Source organism: Medicago sativa, chromosome 7 (genome assembly GCF_051527215.1).
Source record: "Medicago sativa cultivar Bolivia chromosome 7, Bolivia_mono, whole genome shotgun sequence".
NCBI classification, from domain to species: domain Eukaryota; kingdom Viridiplantae; phylum Streptophyta; class Magnoliopsida; order Fabales; family Fabaceae; genus Medicago; species Medicago sativa.
Window position 1 is genome coordinate 11570924 of NC_140755.1, and position 25197 is coordinate 11596120.

At 32.0% G+C, this 25197-nt stretch overlaps 1 protein-coding gene, 1 long non-coding RNA gene and 1 pseudogene across 6 annotated transcripts; 2 read left to right on the plus strand and 1 right to left on the minus strand.

Moving 5' to 3' along the window:
* Positions 1-2889: 2889 nt before the first annotated feature.
* Positions 2890-7726, plus strand: LOC146904249 (uncharacterized). 2 transcript variants are annotated; one of them, XR_015020419.1, is made up of 5 exons: positions 2890-3080; positions 3251-5763; positions 5857-5952; positions 6895-6920; positions 7570-7726. It is a non-coding gene; the product is annotated as an uncharacterized LOC146904249 (long non-coding RNA). The 2 variants fall into 2 exon arrangements; XR_015020418.1 differs by lacking the exons at positions 6895-6920; positions 7570-7726 and having other exon boundaries at positions 5857-6040.
* Positions 7727-9811: 2085 nt separating this feature from the next.
* Positions 9812-13396, plus strand: LOC146904250 (EID1-like F-box protein 2 pseudogene; annotated as a pseudogene). 3 transcript variants are annotated; one of them, XR_015020415.1, is made up of 3 exons: positions 9812-9996; positions 11775-12563; positions 12908-13396. The product of XR_015020415.1 is annotated as an EID1-like F-box protein 2 pseudogene, transcript variant X1 (transcript). The 3 variants fall into 3 exon arrangements; XR_015020417.1 differs by having other exon boundaries at positions 11784-12563; XR_015020416.1 differs by lacking the exon at positions 9812-9996 and adding an exon at positions 10707-10814.
* A 2856-nt stretch (positions 13397-16252) lies between these two features.
* Positions 16253-23312, minus strand: CLPB3 (casein lytic proteinase B3). The gene is made up of 10 exons (XM_085729935.1): positions 22926-23312; positions 21907-22125; positions 21215-21452; positions 20655-20850; positions 20067-20121; positions 19698-19848; positions 19111-19419; positions 18273-18538; positions 17145-18071; positions 16253-16765 (listed from the first exon to the last, which is right to left on the minus strand). The coding sequence occupies exons 1-10, from the start codon at positions 23169-23171 to the stop codon at positions 16436-16438; spliced, it is 2937 nt and encodes a 978-aa protein (XP_085586061.1). The 5' UTR covers positions 23172-23312; the 3' UTR covers positions 16253-16435.
* Positions 23313-25197: the final 1885 nt, after the last annotated feature.

Below are 25197 nucleotides of genomic sequence, written 5' to 3' on the forward strand. Positions count from 1 at the left end.
AAAAATGCACTTTTTAGATTCATTCTACACTTAATGTATTTTGTCAATATACAGATCAAATATATTATGTATTCAATGAATCTAAAAAGTACATTTTTGCTTATAAATATGACCGGAGGAAGTATGTAATAAGTGTCCGCTATATTTTGTTATTATTAGTAATATTTCATTAATTATATTTTTATTATTTTTTTGATTTTTAATTATTTGATTTGTTAATTAGTACTCATTACTCCCTCCGTCCCTATATGTAAGCACCATTTGCCTCTAATAAAAGGGTGCTTTTTTGCACCGCTTCACTTTCCATGCAATTTCCAATGTATCTACTCCAATGAGTATACTCTGATTTTATGACATTCTAGAAAGAAAAAAAATGTTTTAAAGCACTCCTAGGAGATTATGATTACACTCCCCTCTCATCTTATGATTAAATATACAATTTAATTAGTCATTTTACAACATCAATGAATAATTAATATGAATTTTACTATTTATTACTTTATCTTTTTTCAATTTTTTTATTTTTTATGTTTTCTATATCATTAATGAAGAATATTTTTGTAAGATAACTATAATTATTCATAGTTGGTTGCTTTAGAACTATACATATCTTTTACTACCTCCGTCCCTAATTATAGGGCCCTTTTAAAAAAATAACGGGAATTAAGATAGTGGATATTTGTATTAAATATGTTTGTAATTACTATTGCTTTTACAATTTTATCCTTTAAGAGAGAGGGTTGTTTATGTTTTCAACATGTTATTTATTGTTGATTGAAGAAAAAGATGTATAATAAATAGGGGCATGTATGTAAAGAAATAATTAATGTAGTTGGAAATAGCAAAGGGGTCTTATAAAAAGGGACAAAAAAATTTCTCAAAAGGGTCTTATAATTAGGGACGGAGGTAGTATATTTTTGAATTTCAATTAGAGTACCAAATTTTTATGTACTTTATATCTCTTAATTCTTATCTTTTGGATATTTATGGTCATCTGATAGTCATGGGAAGTTAGATCAGTGTCCTTTTTTTATTTTTTATTTTAGGGTCTTGTTAACCAATGTCCTTAGGACACTAGTTATGTATTCAAATATAGAAATAATTTACAAGTTTTATGTAAATAAAGTTACTTTTTAAACTTTCAATGTGTTGAATACATCATTTTCAAGATAAAATTTCTTTTTTAAACTTCTTAACAAGTGCCCTCCCAAGGGCACTTGTTTAAAGTCTCCCTTGTTTTTATAAGGCTTTGTTCAAAGTCTCCATGCCCATGCTAATACCTTCTCTAGTTTATTGTAGGAGTATAGAGAAGTTTTAGAACGTGTTTCACGATTTTGTTTTAGAACATGTTTCACGATTAAAACAATCATATATCAACTGCTTTAAACCACTCAAATCGGGAGAAAATCACGATAATACTCTTACCTATTTATTTGAAAGAGAGAAACAATATAATGAAATAATAAATGGTTTAAAGTATTATAGAAAAAAATACAAAAAATTCATCAAAAATAACAAAATTAATTTAATTTTTTGATATGTGTAAATTCCTTAAAAGTAACAAATATGAAATGAAACAAATAGTAACGTTTAAGTGCACATGTTTTTATTTATTTAATATTTAATATTACATGTTGTCATTTGCATTTTCCAGATACGAATATGCTATATGATGTGTTGATAATGATATTCTTAATTATTCCTTTTTTTTTTTGACAGATTCTTAATTATTCCTTGAAACAAAATCATTTCAACGACTCTGATATTCATCCATACGTAGAATAGTTTATGTTTAACAATAAAATGAGATGTCCCTAGAAAAAACAATGAAATAAGATGTCACAATCACATATTTATATAATACAGATTCATTCTTTAGGAATTGGTGTGTGCCTTATTTGCAAAGGTGTGTGCCTTTGTCTTTTGATCTAATCATTGTAGGCAGGTTTGTGTTACGCTCAACAAACAATACAGGGGTCACTAAATCCACTCGTAGAACATACAAGCCCGAATGTTAAATCTTTCCAACAACGACCTCCAAAACATTACCTTGACCTCTTTCACTGGTTCATCCTACCTCGCAATCTCATTGTTAAAGATGCATCCGTTAATAGGTTTCTAAATTACCTAATTTACCACTTGCCAAATCATACGCAATCCTTTTGGATTCTTTTATTTACAAGCCCCAACTCCAATTCTTCAAATGTGTAAGTTTCTATTGATTATTGTAATTTCGTCTATCTATCGACAACAAAAATAATTGCACAAATTTCTACGTCAAAGTCTTGATTATTTAAACAAACTAGTTACACATGTGCTCAAAATGATTGATTTAGTTTATTGTTTCACATGTTAATATACAATTTTGACTTTTAATATTTTAAATTAATCTCTTATCAAAATTTATAATAAAGTTGATATTTAAAAAATATTCATCGACAAAAATCTAACATCTTATATATTAGTGAAAAAATATGATCAAAATATGTTATGTAGATAATACACGTATACAAATTTGATCACCTGTTGTTTGGAGGAGTAATGATATTTACACAATCATTTTATGACAATTTTTGAAACACCATTTTTTTTATTTTATGTTATTGGTCAACAATAATATAGAGAAAGAGAAAGAGAGACAATAAAAACACAATAAAATTATTTAGATAAAAAAATATATTCAAATATTGACACAAAATTATTTATATGAATATTTTCTCTCATTTAGTAGGAGTTCAAAAATTCCCTAAAAAATTGTGTTTTTCAAAATAATATACTTTGTGCCAGCTATGAAATGATTATGTCATCCATAACCACCACGTGTCGCAACATTACTGGGCCTCATAATTTGGATTATAACAAAGGCACCACACTATGATCCAAATGATTGTCCTAAAAAAATCTTTACAACTTGCAACAATCTCTGTTTCTTTCTGCACTGTCCTTACTTCTTTACCTTCTTTATTTCTTTATCTTATTACATTTCTTGACCAAATTACCCCTCATTTTAGCTGAAAATTACTCAACACTGTTGTTGATAACTTCTTATTCTCAGAGGCGGGTTTTTCCAGGGTTTCGAGGTAACTCTCTCTCTCTCTCACTCTCTATAAAATTCGATGTTCTTGTCAATCTTTGATTCATTCCACTCTAAATTTTATCCGATTTGGATTGGTTTATTTCCTTATTCAAAGTTCTTGTCAATTTTTGTACTGTAAACTTGATTTCCATATTTTTGATGGGAAATTTCTAGGTGATCTATGATCTTGGGACTGGTTGATGTGGATTCAGAAAATTTATCAGAACTTTGTTCTTGTTCACTAATTGAATTGACAATTTTTTTTTTGTGCTTTGGTAGATTATTGTTATTTATAGGTAGTTGATAACTTTGGTCATTTTCTTTTTAAGTAAAAATGTATCAGCAGTCAATTAATTGATGTGTTTATACAAAATAGCTGTTTTTGTTGCAATTTCACAATTAATACTGTTACTAAACATCGCCCATCATTGATTGAGGAAAAGTATCTAAATCAGATTTTGTATTCTGCATTTTTTTTATCAACTCAATGTTTCTTTGGCTGGAGTTAGTAACACAACTAAAGTCGCTTCATCACCATTATCTTATTCTCCAGCTTGTTGTGCAACATCAGACAACGTGTGACACTGCAACACTACAACATCACAATTGTGTGGCGGTTTTGCAGGGACATGCTACGTTTGACTATGCACATCATGTGGGGGATAAAGTGGTGATAAAGTGACTTTTAGTGCATTTCGATCTCTGGCTAGAAAAGTGTTAAGTTGATAAAAAAGTGTGACGGTGTTTGAGTAGAAGAGGGAAATTGTTGATTTCTTTATTTAAGATATCTTACCTCCAATTAAGGAAGGCGTTTAGTACCAGTAGCAATTACTTGTATATTTTTGTAATCAAGATTCTAAAAAATGGTAAGCTTCATGCGTGTAACAAGACTTAAAAAGCTATTTGGTACAAACAGACCCATCAACTAATTGACTGCAGATACAAACACATCCCATTAATTGATGGGTTTGGGCTGGCTTATTTGAGTTTGTCTACTGACATAAACACTTGTGTGAGACTGTTTGGGGGAGCTTATGGAAATAACTTATTACACGTACATAGGCTGTTTTCAGCTTATTTCGACAAGCTTTGCAGGATAGATAATGAATACAACTTATATTTTAGAGAAAAATGATTTGACTTTATTTTATCTTTTATTATAGAATTAGCTTATACATAAGCATTATATGATAACTGCTTATGTTATAAGTGCGTAATTAATTTCTTCATCTAAACATGGCTTTTATGTATGATTTGAGGGATTTGTGAATGTTTGAACTATTAGGTGTATTAATTTTGATGATTTGGCATGTGAGTTTTTGTTGCTGCTAAAATTAGGAATGAACCAAATTAATTGAGTATTGTTTGGATTTTCTAACTTAATATTGTAAGAGCTTGTTTGGGGACAAAATTTCGAAACATGAGGGAAATAAAACAGGGTAGTATTTCTGTAATTATATTTGTGATGGAAATATATCAGCAAAAATTTTATTTTTCTTTTCTTGACCTGATTTATGAGTACTATGGATTGCAACCCTTTTCAAAGTTAGCATTTTTTGTTCCTAAAAATGCTCAAACGACATCCACTGTCCTTTCTTCTGCAATCCCAATTCCCGCACACAAAATACTGCACAGGCGTGTCGTCTATATTTAGTTTGAGCTTCTGGCAATAATCTTCCATCGAGTTTCTGGGATTGAGCAGCATTTCTTTGCAGGTATGTGACCATAGATATTGTTGGTCAAGTTTTGACACACTTTGATATAGTGAGCTAATGCTACCAAATCTCACTGCTTCAATATTTGAATCCTTAGACATTAATCTTGCAATAGTACCTAGAGGCAATGTTAAGAAACTAAAGAGAACATCGACGAAATCCTTACCAGCTTCAGCATACAGAACTCTATTCCTTTCTTTGTCGACTAAAACTCGCAAGCTAACTTTGTCAACTTGTTCAACTGATTTAGTTTCAATTGCAGCCAAAGTATAGCAATAGAACACAAAAATACAAATTAACTACCAATATATGCTTATAAAGAGTTCTTGATTTGTTCTAGTTTCTATACGACTTTGGAAAGGGAAATATAATTAATCACGTACTAAGATAGTGTAACCATTAAAAGCACTTGTTAAGCCAAACAAAAGGTTTGATTATTTTGATGCTTCATTAAAAAATGTAAACAAATAACAATGGGTTTGGACACAAAAAAGTTATTAGAAGGCATTCGTTACTAATACAAAAAAAAAAAAAAAAAAAAAAAAACTATGTATTTATTATCATTCTGAGAAATATTTAGTTGGACACAACCCCAAATCAAAATTATTTGAGCACATACACATAAATGATAAAATTTAAAAGAGAAATAATTAAGTCACATAACTTAATATCATTTTACTTTTAAATTTTATCATGTATGTGTGTTTAAATGAATTTTATTTAGGCTTGTGTTAATTACAAGAGTTGCTCTGTTTTCCAATAATAAAATGGGAAATGATATTTATACAATCATTTTGTGACAACTATTTCTCTCATATTTACATTATGTTCTTATTCTCTCTTGTTTTTTATATTTCTATTGTTTTTGACTAATGAAATGAGAGAAAAAGGAAGTTGTCAATATCTACAATGTCATCAAAAGTCCCTCCATCTGATTTGGAAGAAAGAGTTATCAAAATTGGTGTGAAGGAGGTAAGCATTTTCATAAGACGTGTCATTTATCGTTATTTATTTTCATTTGCTTACTTCAAACTTACTAGCTTAATTATTCATTAAATGTTACAGGGACTCAGCATATTAAAAGCATGTTTGACCTCAAACATCTGCTTTGCAATATGGATTAAAAGCATGTCATGAATAATAGCATTTCTCTTTTCATTGGTACTCATTTTTGGAATGATTGCTTTAAGTGTATATTAATATTGTTTTGGAAGCCAATAATCAATACTACACTTTAACATTTTAAGCACACAGCCATTGTCATCCTATAATTGAGTTCTGCATTCTTCATCTATCAATATGTAATTATTTCCGCCTTAAAATTAGATACGTGTGTACGCGCGCGAGAGAGAGAGAATTACGGTAAAACCTAATCAAAATAATAGGAAAACAGAAATATTAAAACAGGATCCTGAAAATCATAAAAAGGGGGTCGAAGTAGCCTTCTACTGCTTTTGTGTAGCAATGGAAGGGTTTCTAGTTATGTAGTTCCAGAATTTGATTAGAGAAGTTGTCAAAAAACAATAACAACTATTTGCATAGTATTAATTCTAATATTTTAAATAAAAAAAATGGATAGAATTTTTAAAAAAAAAAATCACATATATTGGCATGGAACCTTAATAACATGCAAGACAGTAGAGGATAAAGCACCAAAACAGCCTTATTGTGATAATTAAAACAATGAGTATTGAGCTAGAGGATAAAGTCCTTGATGAGTGTTGAAAAAGAACCATTGATTTCGATATATATCATCTACATAGATTAATACGTAGAGGCATACTCCATTATTGTGATAGAGGAGAAGAGATAGATCATATTTGCTAGGTTGAAATCGTAACTGAATTAGAAATGTCACACCAAGGCCATGGAGCTTGCTTCAATCCATATAGCCCTCCTATTGGGATTTCGTTCGTTTAATCTTGCATTCGATCTAAGGTTCTTAGTTTTATCTCACAATTGATCGAAGATTCATTTGTTTGTTCATCCATCATTCTGCTTCGTTGGTTCATCAATCTAATGTTTTTATTGAAGATTCATTTGTTTGTTCATCCATCATTCTGCTTCGTTGGTTCGTCGATCTAATGTTTTTATTGATATCAGCGGAAGCTCCAACATAATCAATTTAGGTACTTAACTTATTCATAGTTGTTTGTTTTAGATTTGCACATATCTTTTCTCAATTATGCATATAACACCAACATCCTATTTGATTTGGTCAAGTGTGGATGGGGACTTGATGAATTGGTAGAAGCATCTTGCAGTCATTTTTACGCACTATTTTTTATTGTGATTCTGATTTGGAGCTTCACTTTTCTACTTGAGATTTATTTCCTACTGCATTGTTTTTTTCTCTTCTTTTTTGTTAATTTTGAATGTTGTATACATCTTTTGAGTGTCGTTAAAGTCGCTTGTGCTGGGTGGCAATCTATTTGTTGGATCACATATTTGTAGATAAGCCTAAAAACATGGTTTATCTATTCGAGTCATAGCAGTTATGGTAATTTTTCATATTTGTGACAACTATCATTCCATCATGGTTTATGTATTATAACTCTTAATTCTTATAGAACATTGCTAAGGATACAAAATTTGTGTGCCTCTAGCACACGTCACATTACAAAAACGACCTTTCATTATCTCAGCACTGCGTCATAAGACGCTGCGCCACTTAAAATTCTGGTGGTAACAATGGATAATTCTTCAACAGTTAGAGATTTTAGGAGATTGGTTAGAGGATGCTTCACATGTTTTGTATCTCATGTGTATTTTGTGCAGCAAAGTCTGGTTTCAGAAACAGGAGTGAGTCAAGATTTGAGAATCAGAGACTTGTTTTGTGGCTTTGGTATTGGTATATACTATCAGAAATTCAGAATAAAATCCTTTGAAGTGGATGTATTATTGATAGTTTGGTTTGTGTATCTTTTCTTGTTTGTACTTATGTGATTATTAATTTAGCAGAATTATATGTCACATGTGTGTGTCTTTGAATTGAATTAATTAGAATATGCTTTGAATTCATTGAATATACTTTTAGCTTCTTACTATGAATGATAAATGTGGATCCTTCGTTAGAAACATTTTTATCGACTTGGTGCAAGTATTTCCAAAATATTACTCTTTCTAGCTTTCGCAGGATAATTTTGTTTCAGTTTACTTGTTCGTTGTCACATTCAACTTTCAATGCAAAATTAATTATTGATTTGTCGATAATACTCTTACTTATTTATTTTAGAGAGAGAAAAAATAAAATGAAATAATAAATGGTTAATGGTATTATAGAAAAAATATAAAAAAATTTCATCAAAAATTATAAAATTAATTTGATTTTTTGGTATGTGTAAATTCCTTAAAAGTGACAAATATGAAACGAAACGAATAGTAACGTTTAAGTGCAAATGTTTTTATTTATTTAATACTTAACATTACATGTTGTCATTTGCATTTCCAAATACGAATATGCTATATGATGTGTTGATATTCTTAATTATTCCTTGAAACAAAATCATTTCAACGACTCTGATAGTCATCCATACCTAGAATAGTTTATGTTTAACAATAAAATGAGATGTCCCTAGAAAAAACAATGAAATGAGATGTCACACTCACAAATTTATATAATACAGATTCATTCTTTAGGATTTGGTGTGTGCCTTATTTGCAAGGTGTGTGCCTTTGTATTTTTAACTAATCATTGTAGGCGGGTTTGTGTTACGCTCAACAAACAATCATGGGGGCATTAAATCCACTCGTAGAACATATAAGCCGAAATGTTAAATCTCTCCAACAATGACTTTTAAGACATCACCTTGACCTCTTCCACTAGCTAATTCTACCTCGAATCTCATTGTTAAAGATGCATCCGTTTATAGCTTTCTAAATTACATAAATCACCACTTGCCAAATCATACGCAATCCCTTTGGATTCTCTTATTTACAGGCCCCCGCCCCAATACTTCCAATGTCTAAGTTTTTATTGATTATTGTAATTTCGTCTATCTATCAACAAAAAAAAAATAATTGCACATATTTCCACGCCAAAGTCTTGATTATTTAAACAAATTAGTTACACATGTGTCTCAAAATGATTGATTTAGTTTATTGTTTCACATGTTAATATACAATTTTGACTTTTAATATTTTAAATTCTATTAGAAAAATTTATAACAAAGTTGATATTTAAAAAATATTCATTGACAAAAATCTAACATCTTATATATTAGTGAAAAAATATGATCAAAATATGTTATGTAGATAACACACGTATACAAATTTGATCACCTGTTGTTTGGAGGAGTAATGATATTTACACAATCATTTTATGACAATTTTTGAAACACCATTTTTTATTTTATTTTATGTTATTGGTCAAAAATAATATAGAGAAAGAGAAAGAGAAAGAGAGACAATAAAAACACAATAAAATTATTTAGATAAAAAAAATATTCAAATATTGACACAAAATTATTTATATGAATATTTTCTCTCCATTTTTTTTTTTGGTGGTGGCCGGGTTCGAACCCCGAACCTTACATATTTTTATGCATCGTCTATACCAATTGAGCTAAGCTAAGACATACTCCCTCCGTTCCTTTATAATTGTCACTTTTGCATAAAATTTTTGTTTCTAAATAACTGTCGTTTTCAAAGTTCAAAGTATTATTAAATGTGGCTTTACCTATATTACCCCTATATATTTATTGCAGAGAGAGAAATGTATGAAATGAAGTATTAAATGATTAAGGTTATTATAGGAAAAAGAAAAATTGTTGTATCAAAAGTAGTAAAAGTATTTGTTGTCTTGGTTTGTGTAAAAAGTCAAAATGTGACAATTAAAAAGGAACGGAGGGAGTATTTTCTCTCCTTTAGGAGTTCAACAATTCCCTAAAAAATTGTGTTTTTCAAAATAATATACTTTGTGCCAGCTATGAAATGATTATGTCATCCATAACAAGCACGTGTCGCAACATTACTGGGCCTCATAATTTGGATTATAACAAAGGCGCACTATGATCTTTGCAACTTGCAAGTTGCAACAATCTCTGTTGCAACTTTCTGCATTGTCCTTACTCATTTCTTGACCAAATTGCCCCTCATATTAGCTGGAAAATTGCTTAACACTGTTGTTGATAACTTCTTATTCTCTCTCTCGATTGTTCTAACTTCAATTTCCCACTCAGAGGTGGGTTTTTCTAGGGTTTCGAGGTGATTCTCTTTCTCTCTCTAAAATTCGATGTTCTTGTCAATCTTTGATTTTATTCGATTTGTATTGGTTTATTTCTTTAATCAAAGTTCTTGTCAATCTTTGTATTGTTAACTTGATTTGCATATAATTGATGGGAAGTTTCTGGGTGATCTATGATCTTGGGACTGGTTGATGTGGATTCAGAAAATTTAGCAGAACTTTATTCGTTTGTGCTGTTCACTGATTGAATTGATAAATATTTTATTTTTTGTGTTGTTGTAGATTATTGTCATTTATAGCTAGCTGATAACTTTGGTCATTTTATTTTAAATAAAAATGTATCAGCAGTCAATTAATTGATGGGTTTTTGTAGCTCGTTAACTTTTTAAGTTTGTTTCAAGTTCATAAACTAATTGTTACTGTCATTAAATGTCGCGGTCATTGATTGCAGACGAAAGGTATCATAAATAAAAAATCAGATTTTCTTTATTCTTTATAAACATCATTACATTTTTTCATCAGCCACATTTTTCTCTGTTGTAGCTCGTAATACAACGAATCGTTATGATGATTTTATCATCCAGCTTGTTGTTCAGTGTAACGACGTATGACATTGCATCACTACCACATGCCGTTTGACGTTGCACATCAAGCAGGGTTAGAATTAGCACAACGATAATGCGACTTTCATTGGGTTTCTAACTCCGGCTGGGAGAAGTGTTGAGTTGATGATAGAATACAAAGATATTTTTGTAGAAGAGGGAAAGTGTGCTTTCTTTATTTATGATATCTTTCCTCTAATGAAGGACGGTGTTTTGTACCGATAGCAATTCCTTGGGTATATTTTTGTAATCAAAATTCTAAACACATCCATTAATGATGGGTTTGGGCTGGCTCATTTGAGCTTGTCTACTGACATAAACTTGTGTAAGACTGTTTGTGGGGCTTATGGAAATAACTTATGCATGTACATCTGTTGTTTTCAACTTATTTCCATACGCTTGCAGGATCGTTAATGAATACAACTTATATTTTATATGAAAATGATTTGACTTTATTTTATCTTTTATTATATAATTAGATTATACATAAGCATTATGCGATAACTGCTTATGTTATAAGTGTTTAATTAAGCAGGCTTTTATGTATGATTTGAGGGATTTGTGAATATTTGAACTCTTAGGTGTATGAATTTTAATGATTTCATATGTGAGTGTATGTTGCTGCTAAAATTAGGAATGAGTTGAAGCCAAAGTGATTGAGTATTGTTTGGATTTTCTAACTTAATATTTTAAGAGCTTGTTTGGGGACAAAACTTTGAACACATGAGGGAAATAAAACAAGGTAGTTTTTCTGTAATTATACTTGTGATGGAAATATATCAGCAGAAAATGAGAATAAGAAACCAAACCAAACATATTGTAAATTTGTAGTCTTCATTTTCATTTTTGGAGATGAATTGTTGTAAAACTAGTTAGCTCAAAGCAATTGAAGTAACATTAAACTTGAAACCCACAACACACTGCTCGAAGCAGAAATTTCATTTTTCTTTTCTTGAACTGGTTTGTGAGTACTATGGATTGCAACCCTTTTAGTTGAATATTAATTTTGTTTTGCTTAAGTATATATTGGTATATTTCAATATGATTCAATCAGCAGTCTTGATCTTGCTGAACTTTTCATATTATTGTGAAATGTTTTTTTTAAAGAAAATACAGTGTTTGAGTTTTGTCTATTTGGTGAGTACCATGATGTTTGCTAACCAAGAATTTTTATTAACTGATAACTTTTCTTTTAGTTTTGCTAGGTGAAAAAAATGATTATCACAAAGCAGTATCGATGCATACATTCAGCTAGCTGTCAATGTTCCATAGGGCATCTAAGTGAAGATGCGATTTTCTTAGTGTTTCATAATTTAAAATGGAATCCTAAGCTGATTGCGGCTCTATCATGTGTATGCAAATGGTTTGACGATCTTGCGAAGCGAGTTCTATGGAAAGAGTTTTGTCGAACAAGAGCTCCAAAGATGTTGTGTGATCTGCAATCTACCGGGAGCCACGTCGTTGATGGGAACTGGAGGGCATTAGGGAAGCTTCTTACGTACTGTTCGGGATGCACGAAAGGTGGCTTGTTTAAAAACATTCAGAATCAGATCCCTGGTCACTTTGTGTATCAGACACGATTTTCTAGAACATCAGGGAAGAGCTTTCTTTTGCCTCAATGCAGAACTGATGTTTTGTATGTATCTGATCCTTGTGAGCATCTAGATCAAGGTGAAGAAGGAGATATAGGATTCTTCCGTGGAGTTTTTAAGTCGTTTGCAACATCAAAGGTCAGAAAGATGCTTATTAGTAAAGGTGCTAAGCTTCATCAAACAGAAGTTTGCCCTTATTGTAAGGCGAAATTGTGGAGCATGCAGCAAGCTAAAATGATTCCTCAAAGTGCTAGCTGCAGGTTGGGGTCTTATGAAGATGATATTGAGTATTTTGTGTGCCTCAATGGTCACTTGATTGGGATATGTACCCTATTGCCGTTGTCTGATTCTGAAGAGGCACCTGAATTGGAGTAATAGTTGAATGATTTTCAGGTATTTTTGTGTATCTGGAAAACCATTACTTACTATTTTTCTGTTCATCTTTACTTTTCTTTGAGAACTGGATCCATTTTGAATGTTAGCAGGTAGAATTTTATTGTAGTTAATCATTATTCTTTACTGCTTTGAACACTTATTGATCACTTTCTCAAACAAAGAATAGCAGACCCTTCTACTGTTCTCTATTTGCTAGTTATATATGTAAAGATGTATCTGATTATATTTGGCAAATGATTAGCAACTATCTTCTGGTACCTCAGTAACAGGTTAATTGTATGTGTTATGTGATTAAATTAGTTTGAAGGCTAATCACACTTTTGTACTAAATGTTTCTGCAGCTGTCATCATTCATTCCGACTCTGCTAAATTCAAGATGAAGAAGGCAAATGGTGAGCCTCTTGGGGTGGTTTATGATGTGCTATCGCGTATGTTGGAAAAATGGTTGAAAATTTCTTTAGATGCAGATCACCTGTGCAGGTGAAGAATACTCATAGTATAGGTGACTAGGATGTAGCATGTAGCATGATCCATCTATTGGAGGTGTTATTGTTGTATTATTCGACATTTATTGTTAATTCTATTATTTTCAATGTCTGGTTGGTATGCTTTGGATAGAATGTATATAATTGTTTAAACAACTAGCAAAATTTACAGTATGTAAGAACAAATTCAAGCAAAACAAGTTTTAGCGCACTGATTTTTTAGGGTATGTATGTAAGAACACTTATGCTTGGATAAGTTAAAATGTGTCCATCCAAACATGATGTAAATAATCGTGCTAAAATGTGTCCATCCAAACAACTTGTAAATAATCTGACTTGGACAAACTATACTGATTATGTTGGCAAACTTGAGCTTGTTAGCACTCATTGTCCTCATGATATCGTGCTTACAAAATAAAGATGAATTTTATCGTTGTTGTTACGAGCAATGATACACATGTCTACTATGTCTTGATCATTTAACATCTCAACTAACATTACAAACAACACTACTAAGTATATTATCGGTACCTCTCAGTAAAAAATAACGCATATTTAGTTCAAGTCATTACTGTAACTGCAGTGGAACTTCTAGATCTAAACGGAAAATAACAAAAGTCCTGTGCAGATTAACCATTGTCAAACTGGTTTGAATACTTAGCCACTTAAAGCTAACCACATTCTGAAACAATGAATTCCTTACCAGATCCTTGTACATTTATTAGTTATATATGTGTAAGTATTTGATTAAATTTGGAAAATGATTAGCAACTATCTTCTGCACCATGTTTAGAGTTAGAGGTTAATTGTACACCTTATGTGATTAAATTAGTTTGAAGGTTAATCACATTTGTTCACTAAATGTTTCTGCAGATGTTGTCATTCTTTCTGAATCTGCAAAATTCAAGATAAAAGATTGTTTAGAAGAAGCGTGAAGAAGGCAGAAGGTGCCTTTGCGGGGATGGTTCTTGATGTGCTATCTTCATATTCATTTCACTTGTGCTGGTGAAAATACTCGTAGTCTAGGTGACTAGAATGTAACATGATCAACCCTTATCTGTAGGTCTTGATGTTATGTTATTTTAATTTGTATTCAATATTTATTGTTAATTCTGTCATACTCAATGAGTGGTTGCTATGCTTGGATAGAATGTATATAAATATAAATACTTACACAACTAATGTGTCTTTGGATTGACAGTAAGTTGGATTATCTGTGAACTCGACAAAATCGAGATAAATCCTTATTTTGTTAAGCTCTAAACTATAGCTTTTATCAAAATCGTGATGGCTCAATGTGATTTTATCATTTTCACCATTAATACAAACATGTAACACAAATTTTAGTGGTTTAATTATTGTCAGCGAAGTTCAATGAACTTAATCATGTTTGGTGATATAAATGACATTAAGCCTGTCCAAAATTACTTTTTGTGATCTTTAGATGACTTATATATCAAGATAAAATATTACATGTATTCAAAGTTCAAACTCATCGATAATGCCACAACTTATAGATTACATAGTCATGCTTTTATTTTTTTAAATTAATTTTTTAAATAACTTAGATTATAAATAAATTATTAATGATTTTACAACAAAAATGTAAAGAATATATTTTAACAGTCTAGAGTATCGTTTTATCAGTTTAAACTTAACACCGAAAATCTGAGTAAGAACATTGTTGCTCTTGGAATACCTAATAAGCACCTATTATATATACAATACAATATACTATTAATTTACAATTGAACTTTATGCTGATGTCTCACCCACTCCATAATTCCCTTGTGTATCATATGATGTGCCTTGAAATTTTTTTTAGGTGAATGAAACTTTCTGGATTTTTTTTTATAGGTGAATGAAACTTTATAAGCAAATGTTAGTTGTTAGTAAATTGTTAGAAGGGAGAAAAAAATGTTAGTTTTTGGGATTGAACCTAGGACTTCCTTAAATCTCCTTGAACGTCCCTTAGCTCACCAACTGAGCTACCTACATAGGACTTGTGTGAATGCTACTTGGTTGACGCATGCACACTGATTTATACCTCCATCATCAAGATTCAATTGCAAGTTTTATTCTCAAGATTCAATTGCAAGTTTTATTCTATTATGACTCCCAAAAGATAATTACTCTGTGTATGTAAAATTGATTCTATCTAAAGTGGGTTAAAGGCAGTGACGGAGCCAGGCGAAAAAACTTGGGGTGGCTGGCGGCCGACATCTAAATAAACTAAAATAATAAATCATATTATATACAACACATTTTCTTCGATTGTTAGATTAGGTTCGAATGAAGAAATTATATTTTCTTCATCTCTTTCAATATTATCAACCTTCCTCTTTAAAAATGACTTCTTAACTTTTCTGTCTAACAAAGAAATAAATTTATCAAAATTATAGTACATAATTCATAATTATAATTATAGTGTGTTGATTCTTGTAACAACCAACTTAAATGAAAATCAACATTACTCTCAGGCACAACATGATGAGTGAATACAAAGTTTCAAAACACACATTCAGTCTCACGATATGTGGAAAAGAAAAGTGAGGATGGCATGCTTGTAATTTTCAAATTAACTCAAGGCATTTTGGTAATTTTCGGTGTACAAAAAACCTAAGAAAAATAAATAATGGGGAGGCCATGGCCTACCCCAGTCCTCACGTGGCTCCACCACTGGTTAAAGGTACAATGCATTGTGTTTGAATATGTAAAAGTGAGTTAAATGATAAATTAAATGCAAAAATCAATTATAGAATAAGAAACTACAAAATCTTAACATCAAGTAAAATCAATTATGGAGTTAAAATCAATTATGCTCCAAAGCAACTAAACATGTCAAAATTAATTTTACACCTTTAAAATCAATTTTGAAAAGTGAAATTTTAGCATATTCCTACTACGATTTTTTAGGTCAGCTACGAGACTAACTATTCCCTCTGATTTTAAATATAAGCAAAAGTCAAAATGTATTTGGTCTTAATTACTTCTTGACTTTTGCTTATATTTAAAACTGGAGTAGCACTTAAATTCGTAAATTTTAATAAAGTTTTTGTTCTTGTTAGATTTAAGTCATGCTTCTCAGTCGAGATATTAATCGAAGCTGGAACTAATTCAGTATATTAATTAAAATTGAATCAAGCTCAGCCATACTCATATATACTCAATAGTAATATTATCATGGGTTCGTTTAGTCAGTTCTGAAGGATGCAACTCATTCAATAGGTAACATTAATTCAATATATTCACAATGCTTTGGAGTGACAAAGCTGATACTTTGTCATGTATTATATTCGTATTAGTCAAAATCTATAGAAAACATAGTCACATATTAATGAAATCTAGTATGCTGAGAAATATGGAGCAGTAGAAAGCATTCTTTCAGGGAGCTTGTGAAGAATGTTCCAGGTTTTCTTGTGGTGTAGATTGCGAATAAGCATTGATCTTCCTAAAAACTAGCTTTTGCTGTGGAAGTTGATTGTTGGCTAATGCTGTGAGTTCCGTGTCTACTAAGATTGTGTCCTCATCTTTAAATTCTCCTCTCAGAATACCCTTGGCAAGTTCATTCTCCACATTTTGCTGAATCACTCTCTTGACTGGCCTAGCTCCATAGTTAGGGTCGTACCCCAAGCTTCCAAGAAGTTGGATGGCGGCATCTGTCACCTGGATTTTCATCTTGCGATCAGCTATTCTCTTCTGCACACGCTCCAACTGCAATAAAATGTAGAAAAAGATCGGAGTTAGGGATGTTAAATGACATGGAACAATATCCTGAAAATCTTGCAAGAAGGCTTGATGTAATTCACATCGCAAGGTTTTAAAAAAAAGTTCATGAAGGCTATTGTGATTGGGCCATCATGGTTTTTAATGTCTCAGCAATCCTAAAGGGACTGCAATTACGGCTATATTAGTTGTGTTTAACCGTGATTTTCCTTGATATCAAGGATCACAATGTGATCACAAATTTTATAATTTCAAAAGACCGATATTCATAATTTTGATATACTTGTAAGAATCGACAATCAATATGTATATATTGGAGTCGATCAAATTTTTGAAAAATGGAAAGGAGTGGGAGGAGTGAAGTTACCTGTAACCGGACAATGCTACTAATTTGATCACGGTCGAGAGGCTGGAAGACAATATATTCATCAACTCTATTCATAAATTCGGGGCGAAAGATGGATCTTGCAGCATCCATTACCCGCTGCTTTATGGTTTCATAGGCTAATTCCTTAGGTGCTGTGTCATCATCCGTGTTTAGAATGTACTGCGATCCAACATTTGAGGTCATAATGATAACAGTATTGGTAAAACTTACTGTTCGACCCTGTGAGTCAGTTACTCTTCCATCATCTAAAATTTGAAGGAATACGTTGAAGACATCTGAGTGTGCCTTCTCAATCTCGTCAAACAAAATAACAGCATAAGGTCTGCGGCGAACTGTCTCGGTAAGCTGACCTCCCTCTTCGTACCCAACATATCCAGGTGGTGCCCCAATCAATCTTGAAACTGCATGCTTTTCCATGTACTCACTCATATCAATTCTTACAAGTGCTTCTTCTGTATTGAACATGTAGGAAGCTAGTGTCTTAGCCAACTCAGTTTTTCCTACACCTGTAGGCCCCATAAACATGAAGCTAGCAATTGGACGGTGAGGATCTGAAAGACCTGCTCTTGAACGTTGGATAGCCTCGGCTACTGCTTTAACGGCAGGATCTTGACCTACAACACGCTTATGAAGTACTTCCTCTAAATACAACAACTTCTCCCTCTCTGATTGTTGAAGTTTTGAAACAGGAATGCCGGTCCACTTGCTTACAATTTCAGCAATATCACTCCCGGTTACTTCTTCTCTTAGCATAGACTTCCCAGAGTTCATATATTCATCTAACTCTTTCTCTGCACTCTCAAGTTGTCGTTGCAATGAGTTAAGGCTTCCATACTTTAATTCAGCAGCACGGTTCAGATCATACTCTCGCTCAGCCTGTTGGATCTCAACGTTCACTCTGTCTATCTGTTGCATAAATACAGGACACATTAGTATTTGGTGCCGACCATTAATCAATAAAAATTCATTTCCTAATTAATTAAGTTTCAATTATTATTACCAAATCAATCCATTTAATTGCACTAGTTTTTCCAAATGGTGAAAATTATACAGAATCACATATTTGAGAACCTTCAGTATTAAAAAAAAAAGTATATGATAACACACCTCCTCTTTGATTGATTGAAGTCGAGTCATTACAGACTTCTCATTTTCCCACTGTTCAGTGAGCTCAGCCTGTTTATCTTTTAAAAGAGAGAGCTCAGCCTCAAGACGATTTAACCTATCTTTAGAAGCCTTATCTGTATCATTCGTGAGAGAGAGTCTCTCCATCTCTAGTTTCAGGACCGACCGGTTGATCTCATCAAGTGCAGTAGGTTTTGAAGTGATCTCCATTTTCAGTTTGGCAGCCGCCTCATCAACCAAATCAATAGCTGTAATTTGAAAGGAGCTAGAAGTTAGTGCCTTATGAACATTATTGATTGCGGCCCAGAAAGAGATTTTAAGCAAATAATCTCGATAGTGGAATAAAAGAGAGATGAGTCAGAACTACATTTTTATCGTTTAAAGACTATGTTCCCTAACAGTAGCATCAATTAGATTTAAAGATCTTTATGAAATGACAGTGTCATCAATTATGACGGCCAGCCAAAAATCCACAATAGAAATGCCACGTTGCAAACCTATGGCATAAACATGGTGGATATAACAGTTGTTGCTGCCTATGGAGGCTAAAACAAAATTCGTGACAACACCTTGGCGGGAATTTGACAACACCGGAAGCTAATAAACAATTCTAACAAACATCTGTAAATTATCTGTTCTCCATAAACAAGCAAGTTTGTTTTCTCAAAAGCATGCTTAAAACAGTAAAAAAAATGTTCAAATCTAAAATCCAGTTTTCATTAATATCAAATTTCTGAAGTGTTATATTAGTAATTTATTGTTAAAATCAAAGCGAATGCTTATGAAACTTCTCAGTTCTTTTGTAATTTAAACAAGTTACCTTTGTCAGGCAAAAATCTTCCACTAATATATCGATCCGAGAGAATTGCAGCTTCCACAAGTGCACTATCAGAAATTCGGACTCCATGATGTAGCTCATACCTTTCCCGCAGTCCCCTTAGTATTGAAATGGTATCTTCAACAGTAGGTTGGTCAACATAAACTTGTTGGAAACGACGCTCTAGTGCTGGATCCTTCTCGATATACTTCCGATACTCATCAAGTGTTGTTGCACCAATGCATCGCAGCTCTCCTCTTCCGAGCATAGGCTTTAAGAGATTACCAGCATCCATAGCACCATTTGTAGCACCTAACATGCGAAAAAGTATAATTGCAGTTAAATCCAGCATGCTCATGTTACTTTATAAATTCTATTAGGCATAAGCGTTATACAAAGGTCATCTATATGATTAGATTCCTTCCGATTTAACAACCTTTTGGTAAATAAACTAATTTGCATCAAGCCTGTCTACCGACATTTTTGGTAAATAAACTAATTTGCATCAAGTAATAGATCAGCCTTCAGTGGATTTTTAATCCCCAAAATCAGATATCTGAAAATGAAAAGCTTTGAAGTTTATTTGTTACCTGCCCCAACAACTGTATGAATCTCATCAATGAAAAGGATAGTTTGACCATCGGATTCTGTTACTTCTTTAAGAACAGCTTTCAGCCTATCTTCGAATTCTCCCCGGTATTTTGCTCCAGCAATAAGTGCACCCATATCAAGGGATATAAGCTGAAAAGAGACCGGTGCATAAGATCATTGAAATTAAAACTTCTGAAGGACTGTAAATAATATTTTATTATATTATTTTTTTCCTAAAATTGAAATTAAAATTAGACTGGCAGAGGATATAGTAAGGATCATTATAATGAAACTCAAAATATTACATTTCTAATCTTTGCATGTCAGTTCTATAAACAACAGCCTAAGCATTTTGATGAAGCACATACCCTACGGTTCATCAAAGCTTGAGGAACATCTCCTTGCACGATTCTCTGAGCAAGTCTGTTTCAAAGAAAGAGATAGGTCAATATGCATAAACTTGTAAAGAATATATATATATATATATATATATATATATATATATAAAAGAAGCATCCAAATTATGGGGAAAGCAATAACATAATTATATAACCTGTTTGGTTTCCAATAAAATTATGAGACAATCCTTAACCTAGGTTGAACACATTTAAACCCATTTCATATTTTTAACAGATATCTTTGAACTCCAAAATTTGCATGCAGATCATATTTTCAATATATTTCTTTATTTCCATTTAGAGCGAAAAAAGTATTCCAGGTTTAGATAATTTAAATTTTTTTTTTTATCTAAACCATATGTTTAAATAAAATTTAAATTATTTACTTGCATTACTAGTATTTATCGAGCTAGTTAGAGTTAGACATTGAAATAAAGATTTTACGAGCCAGTTTGTAAAATCTATTCCAATATGATTTTAACAGAACAAGCCCTCGACAGATGGGAAATAATCCAATCTTAGGGAATAGATATAACAAAGAAAGAACTAAGCACGCACCCTTCAGAAATTGCAGTCTTTCCAACACCAGGCTCACCAATCAGCACGGGATTGTTCTTTGTTCTTCTGGAGAGAATTTGAATGCACCTGCGTATTTCATCATCTCTTCCTATAACTGGATCAAGCTTTCCTGCTTTAGCCATTGCTGTCAAATCTTTCCCATATTTTTCCAATGCTTCATACTTCCCTTCAGGATCTATAACAAATATAAAGCAGTGTTGTCAATTGCAGACAGCGTAAAATTGCAATTTATTCAAACTCCACTACATATAAGTGCTCTAGCGCCACTATGTGATATTTTGTGCCAAAACAAATTGTTCAAATTCTGCCATAGCCACAATTTCACAACATTTAGGTAAAACAAAGTTTTATCAATACTAAATGTAGAAAATCATATACAACACACAACTTGTAAAAGCTATAAAGAAGAAATTCAAGTACAACATGAATCCCCTGCTTAATTTTCCCAAAGATATCTAAGTCTTTTAAGTAATGAACAACATATTGAAACAATCATTTATTAAGAAATTTAGAATGAAACAAATGGAAAATGTCATTACCTTGGTCAATTACTGACTGGCGTCCCCTAATGGACTCTATTGCAGATTTTAGACCCGGCTGAGATATCTGAAAATCTTTAAAGAGTTGCTTCCCGAATCGTTGGTCCTGGATAAAACCAAGAACCAAGTGCTCAACTGAAACAAATGAATCCCCGTATTCTTTCTGGAAGTCCCTGGCTCTCTGAATCAATCCCTCCAAATCGCGCCCCAACATTGAACCAGCTGATTCCCCTATCACCTAACATAATTGAAAGTGATTCAAACAAATGAGCTTTTTGGGTACAGAATAAAGAACACCAGAACAAATATCTCTGGTCTCTTTGGGTTGACTTATTTAAGCTTGTCTACTGGTATAAGCGATTGTCAGTTTGTTCGGAAGAACTTACAGAAAGCTTATGACATATCTATAAACTGTTTTCAGCTCATTTCCATAAGCTCTCCGCGACAGCTTAAGAAAACGGCTTATAGTTTCTATAAAAACAGTTCGACTCATACTAGTAGGTCACACATAAGCACTTTTATGACAGGCACCTCTGCATGAGCTTTTCATTAAGTTATTTATCCAAACAGGCCCTAATCTGCTAATGGGTACTTAAGTAGTAAAGTTAAACTCAACAAATCAGTAAAATACTAGACTGCGAGTGCTCCTATTTCAATTCAAACTTGTTCAAATGTAAAGAATAGAAAATCACCTTGGGTTGCCGCTGAATGAACTTATCAGTAGCTTCTAGAAGCTGAGTATTGTCCACTCCAACCTTGGAAAAGATCCTGCGAGCAAGACCATTCTTTTGCTCCAACAAAGCCTTCATCAAATGCTCTGTCTCCACAATCTGATGCTTGTTCTCTTTAGCCACCTCGGGCGACGAAACTATCGCCTGCCAAGCCATCTCTGTGAACTCTTGCTGTGTAATCTGCCATTGCATCAAAATTCAAAACCCCAAGTCCCAACATCAACCGCTGTACCTCATAAGCTATAGAGACATAACAAACAAGATACAAATTTACAATTCTCCAATTCTGCAAGTAAGCTGAGAAAACTATCCATGTGGTTAGCAAATTAATGATTGATTATTTAGAAGATTATTGAATGCTTAATTTTTTACTGGTAAGTGATTAAGTGGTACCAAGTCCCACTTGGGTTGGCCTGATGGTATTGACTTATAATCTGGGAGTGTAATCCTCTTCAAGGTTTCAAGTTTGATTTTCCCCGTGTCAATTTAGGTGGGCTAATTTAGCTTATTAAAAAAAAAAAAAAATGGTACCTAAGTCACTTTCCATTATTCAATAAATTTGTTGTCTTTCATCACTTTCTCTCAATTTCCTCTACTCTCTCTACAATGCTTATTGTTTTCTTACGAGCTCGTTGAGTTTGGCAAAATCATTGTGTTTTTACAAAAGCTACAATTTGATTTTGTCCAACTCATTGTGATACCAAACATACCCAAAGTTTAATTGCTTCTATTCTAATTAGTCTGGAAGCATATCGTAATTGTAACTTAAAAACAAAAAAAAATAAAATAATGAAATTGAAGCTGATGAGACTATGAAGCCCCGATTTGGACAAAGACACCGGCACTGACACGCCGACACAATTAATAATTAATAATTTGAAAAAATCACATAATTCAGTGTAATTATATGTGTGTCAGTGCACATGTCCGACACCAGAGAGGAGTGTCCGTGCTTCATAGATTCACTTTACTGTTATTACCCTTCCAGTTCCAGTTGAAGAAGCTTCACAACGAATAGAGAAACGCTTTGAATTTGTTTGAGTTCTGCAAATTCCATTTGCAAGAAAGTTTGTTTGATTTAATGGAAGTGATGATTTGAGTGAAACGCGTTTGGCGGAGAAAGAGAGAGAAACACGGTGATGATGAGAAAAATACAGAGCACTGTTTCTTCTGTTGAAGGAAATGGGAGTTGAATAGGGAAGAGAAAACGACGTCGTTGAAGCCATCACTGAACTGAATTGAAGGAAGAAAGAAAGAGTGATGATATTGAATAGTGATAGTAATTGAGAATTTGAAGAAAGAAAGTGTTTGTGTTTGCGTTAATACTGAGAAAGGAATAAGAGACTATTTGAGTTTGATCCTTCAATGGATGATAGAACACCAATTTATTTAAACAACTTTTTTTTTTTGGAAAAAAAAAATTAATTTAAAGATCATAAAAACATAAACATAGCCGTTAATTTTCATTTTTGACCAATATATACATTTTTTTTTGACAAAAATATATACATATTTTTTAAACTCCATATCTGATTCAAGTACCGATTAATTCGTCATATCATCCACTTGCAGGAACTCATTTAAAAGTAGAGGAAAAATTTGTATGGACTTATCAACTAAAATTGACACCAGAGGAATCAAACATGGTATATTTCAAACTCTGAAATCCCACAGCAACCCAAATGAATTTATTTTTTTGACCAATATTATTAGGTCATAATCCTCGAAGATTGTAACGAGTATTCAAAATAAGCTCATAATTTTAAAATAATTTCCATTGTTGTGATACGTTTAGCAAAACAACCAATAACGTTAAAATGCTTCGTTAACACGGTTATATCAATCTCTCTATATTATATTTTATAATTATAATAATCTAATCAGTATCGCTTTAATTAAGGCAGTGTACCATCAAAAATTAATTTTTAGGGAAATCAAGAATTATTTTAGAATTTTGATACATTAAAATTTATTATGGAATATATGTCAAGAATTATTTTAGAATTTTGATACATTAAAATTTATTATGGAATATATGATTTGCCCAATATTATTACTGTTATTGAAAAGGAAAAGAAAAAGAAAATAAGAAGAGTGAGTGTGGAGCATTCTGGGAAGTTCTTGAAGAGTGTCGATGTTACGTTACTACCACACGACGAATGCGCTGTAAGCAACCTTTAGCCACGTGGACCTTCTTTTATGGGATTTCCATGTCACTTTATAGGTGACAATCATCATATTTTTGTTGTTATTCTTTCTTAGTTCTTTATTTTCATTTTTATTTTAAAAAAAGAAAGTAGATTAAAATAAAATAAAAAAGTAGATTAAAATAAAAGATAACTTATTTTAACAATTATTTTTATAACAACTTATGTAACAATTAAAGATATATATAAAAAATGTAAATATTGATACAAAAATCAAATAAATAAAACTAGAAACTATAAGAAAGAATGAGAGTATAAGAGAGTGTTGTTCGAAAAAGTACAAAAGATCGGGAATGTATAACTTATTTGGGGAAACACACAAACAGTGTAGTAAACAATCCGAAAAGACATTATAACGAGTGTTAATCATCATAATACAAAACCAACCTTAATCGATAAATTATGAATTAAGTAACTCAAATTTGGACCAAACAAACACCCACCACAAACACAACCCAGTGTACCTAATTCAGGATGCGTAACTGGATTAAAAAAAAAACACTGGTACGTGTGTGTTTATTAAGAACCAAACACATGTTAAAACAAGAAGGCTCGTGACTGTTGAATCGACCCGAGACAAGCCCAGAAACTAACCTAATCGCTTAAGATAGGACGAATGACTACTACCATCAACACAACGTATCCATGCACTAACAACTTACTATGGCAAACCTCGACAACAGCGACCACGAAACGATTTGAAAAGCTTCAAATCATGATGCCTATCCCTTCCAAGCAACATTAGACGAATCAAAGCGACATTAGTTTTTATTTTTTTATATGAATAGAACATATTTTATTTGTATGAATAAACTATTAATTTAGTCCATATATTATCACTCTCTAATTTAGTTCATAATCGATATAAATATTACATATTATGTATAAGTAGTTCTTACCCTATATAAACTCGTCAATTTAAACTATATAAAAACTCATCATTTTAGTTTTTAATATCTTAATAGGATGGATTAAATTGACAGTTTTATATAGTTTAGGGACGGGACGACTTAACATATTTATATTGTTTATGGACAAAATTGAA

Coding starts and splice junctions, on each gene's coding strand:
- CLPB3 (XM_085729935.1), bottom strand. CDS start 23,171: ATGGCTTCAACGACGTCGTTTTCTCTTCCCTATTCAACTCCCATTTCC. Junction 20,851..21,214: donor CCAGTCAGTAATTGACCAAG/GTAATGACATTT, acceptor TATTTGTTATAG/ATCCTGAAGGGAAGTATGAA. Junction 16,766..17,144: donor GTAGCATTGTCCGGTTACAG/GTAACTTCACTC, acceptor ATTTTATTGCAG/TTGGAGCGTGTGCAGAAGAG.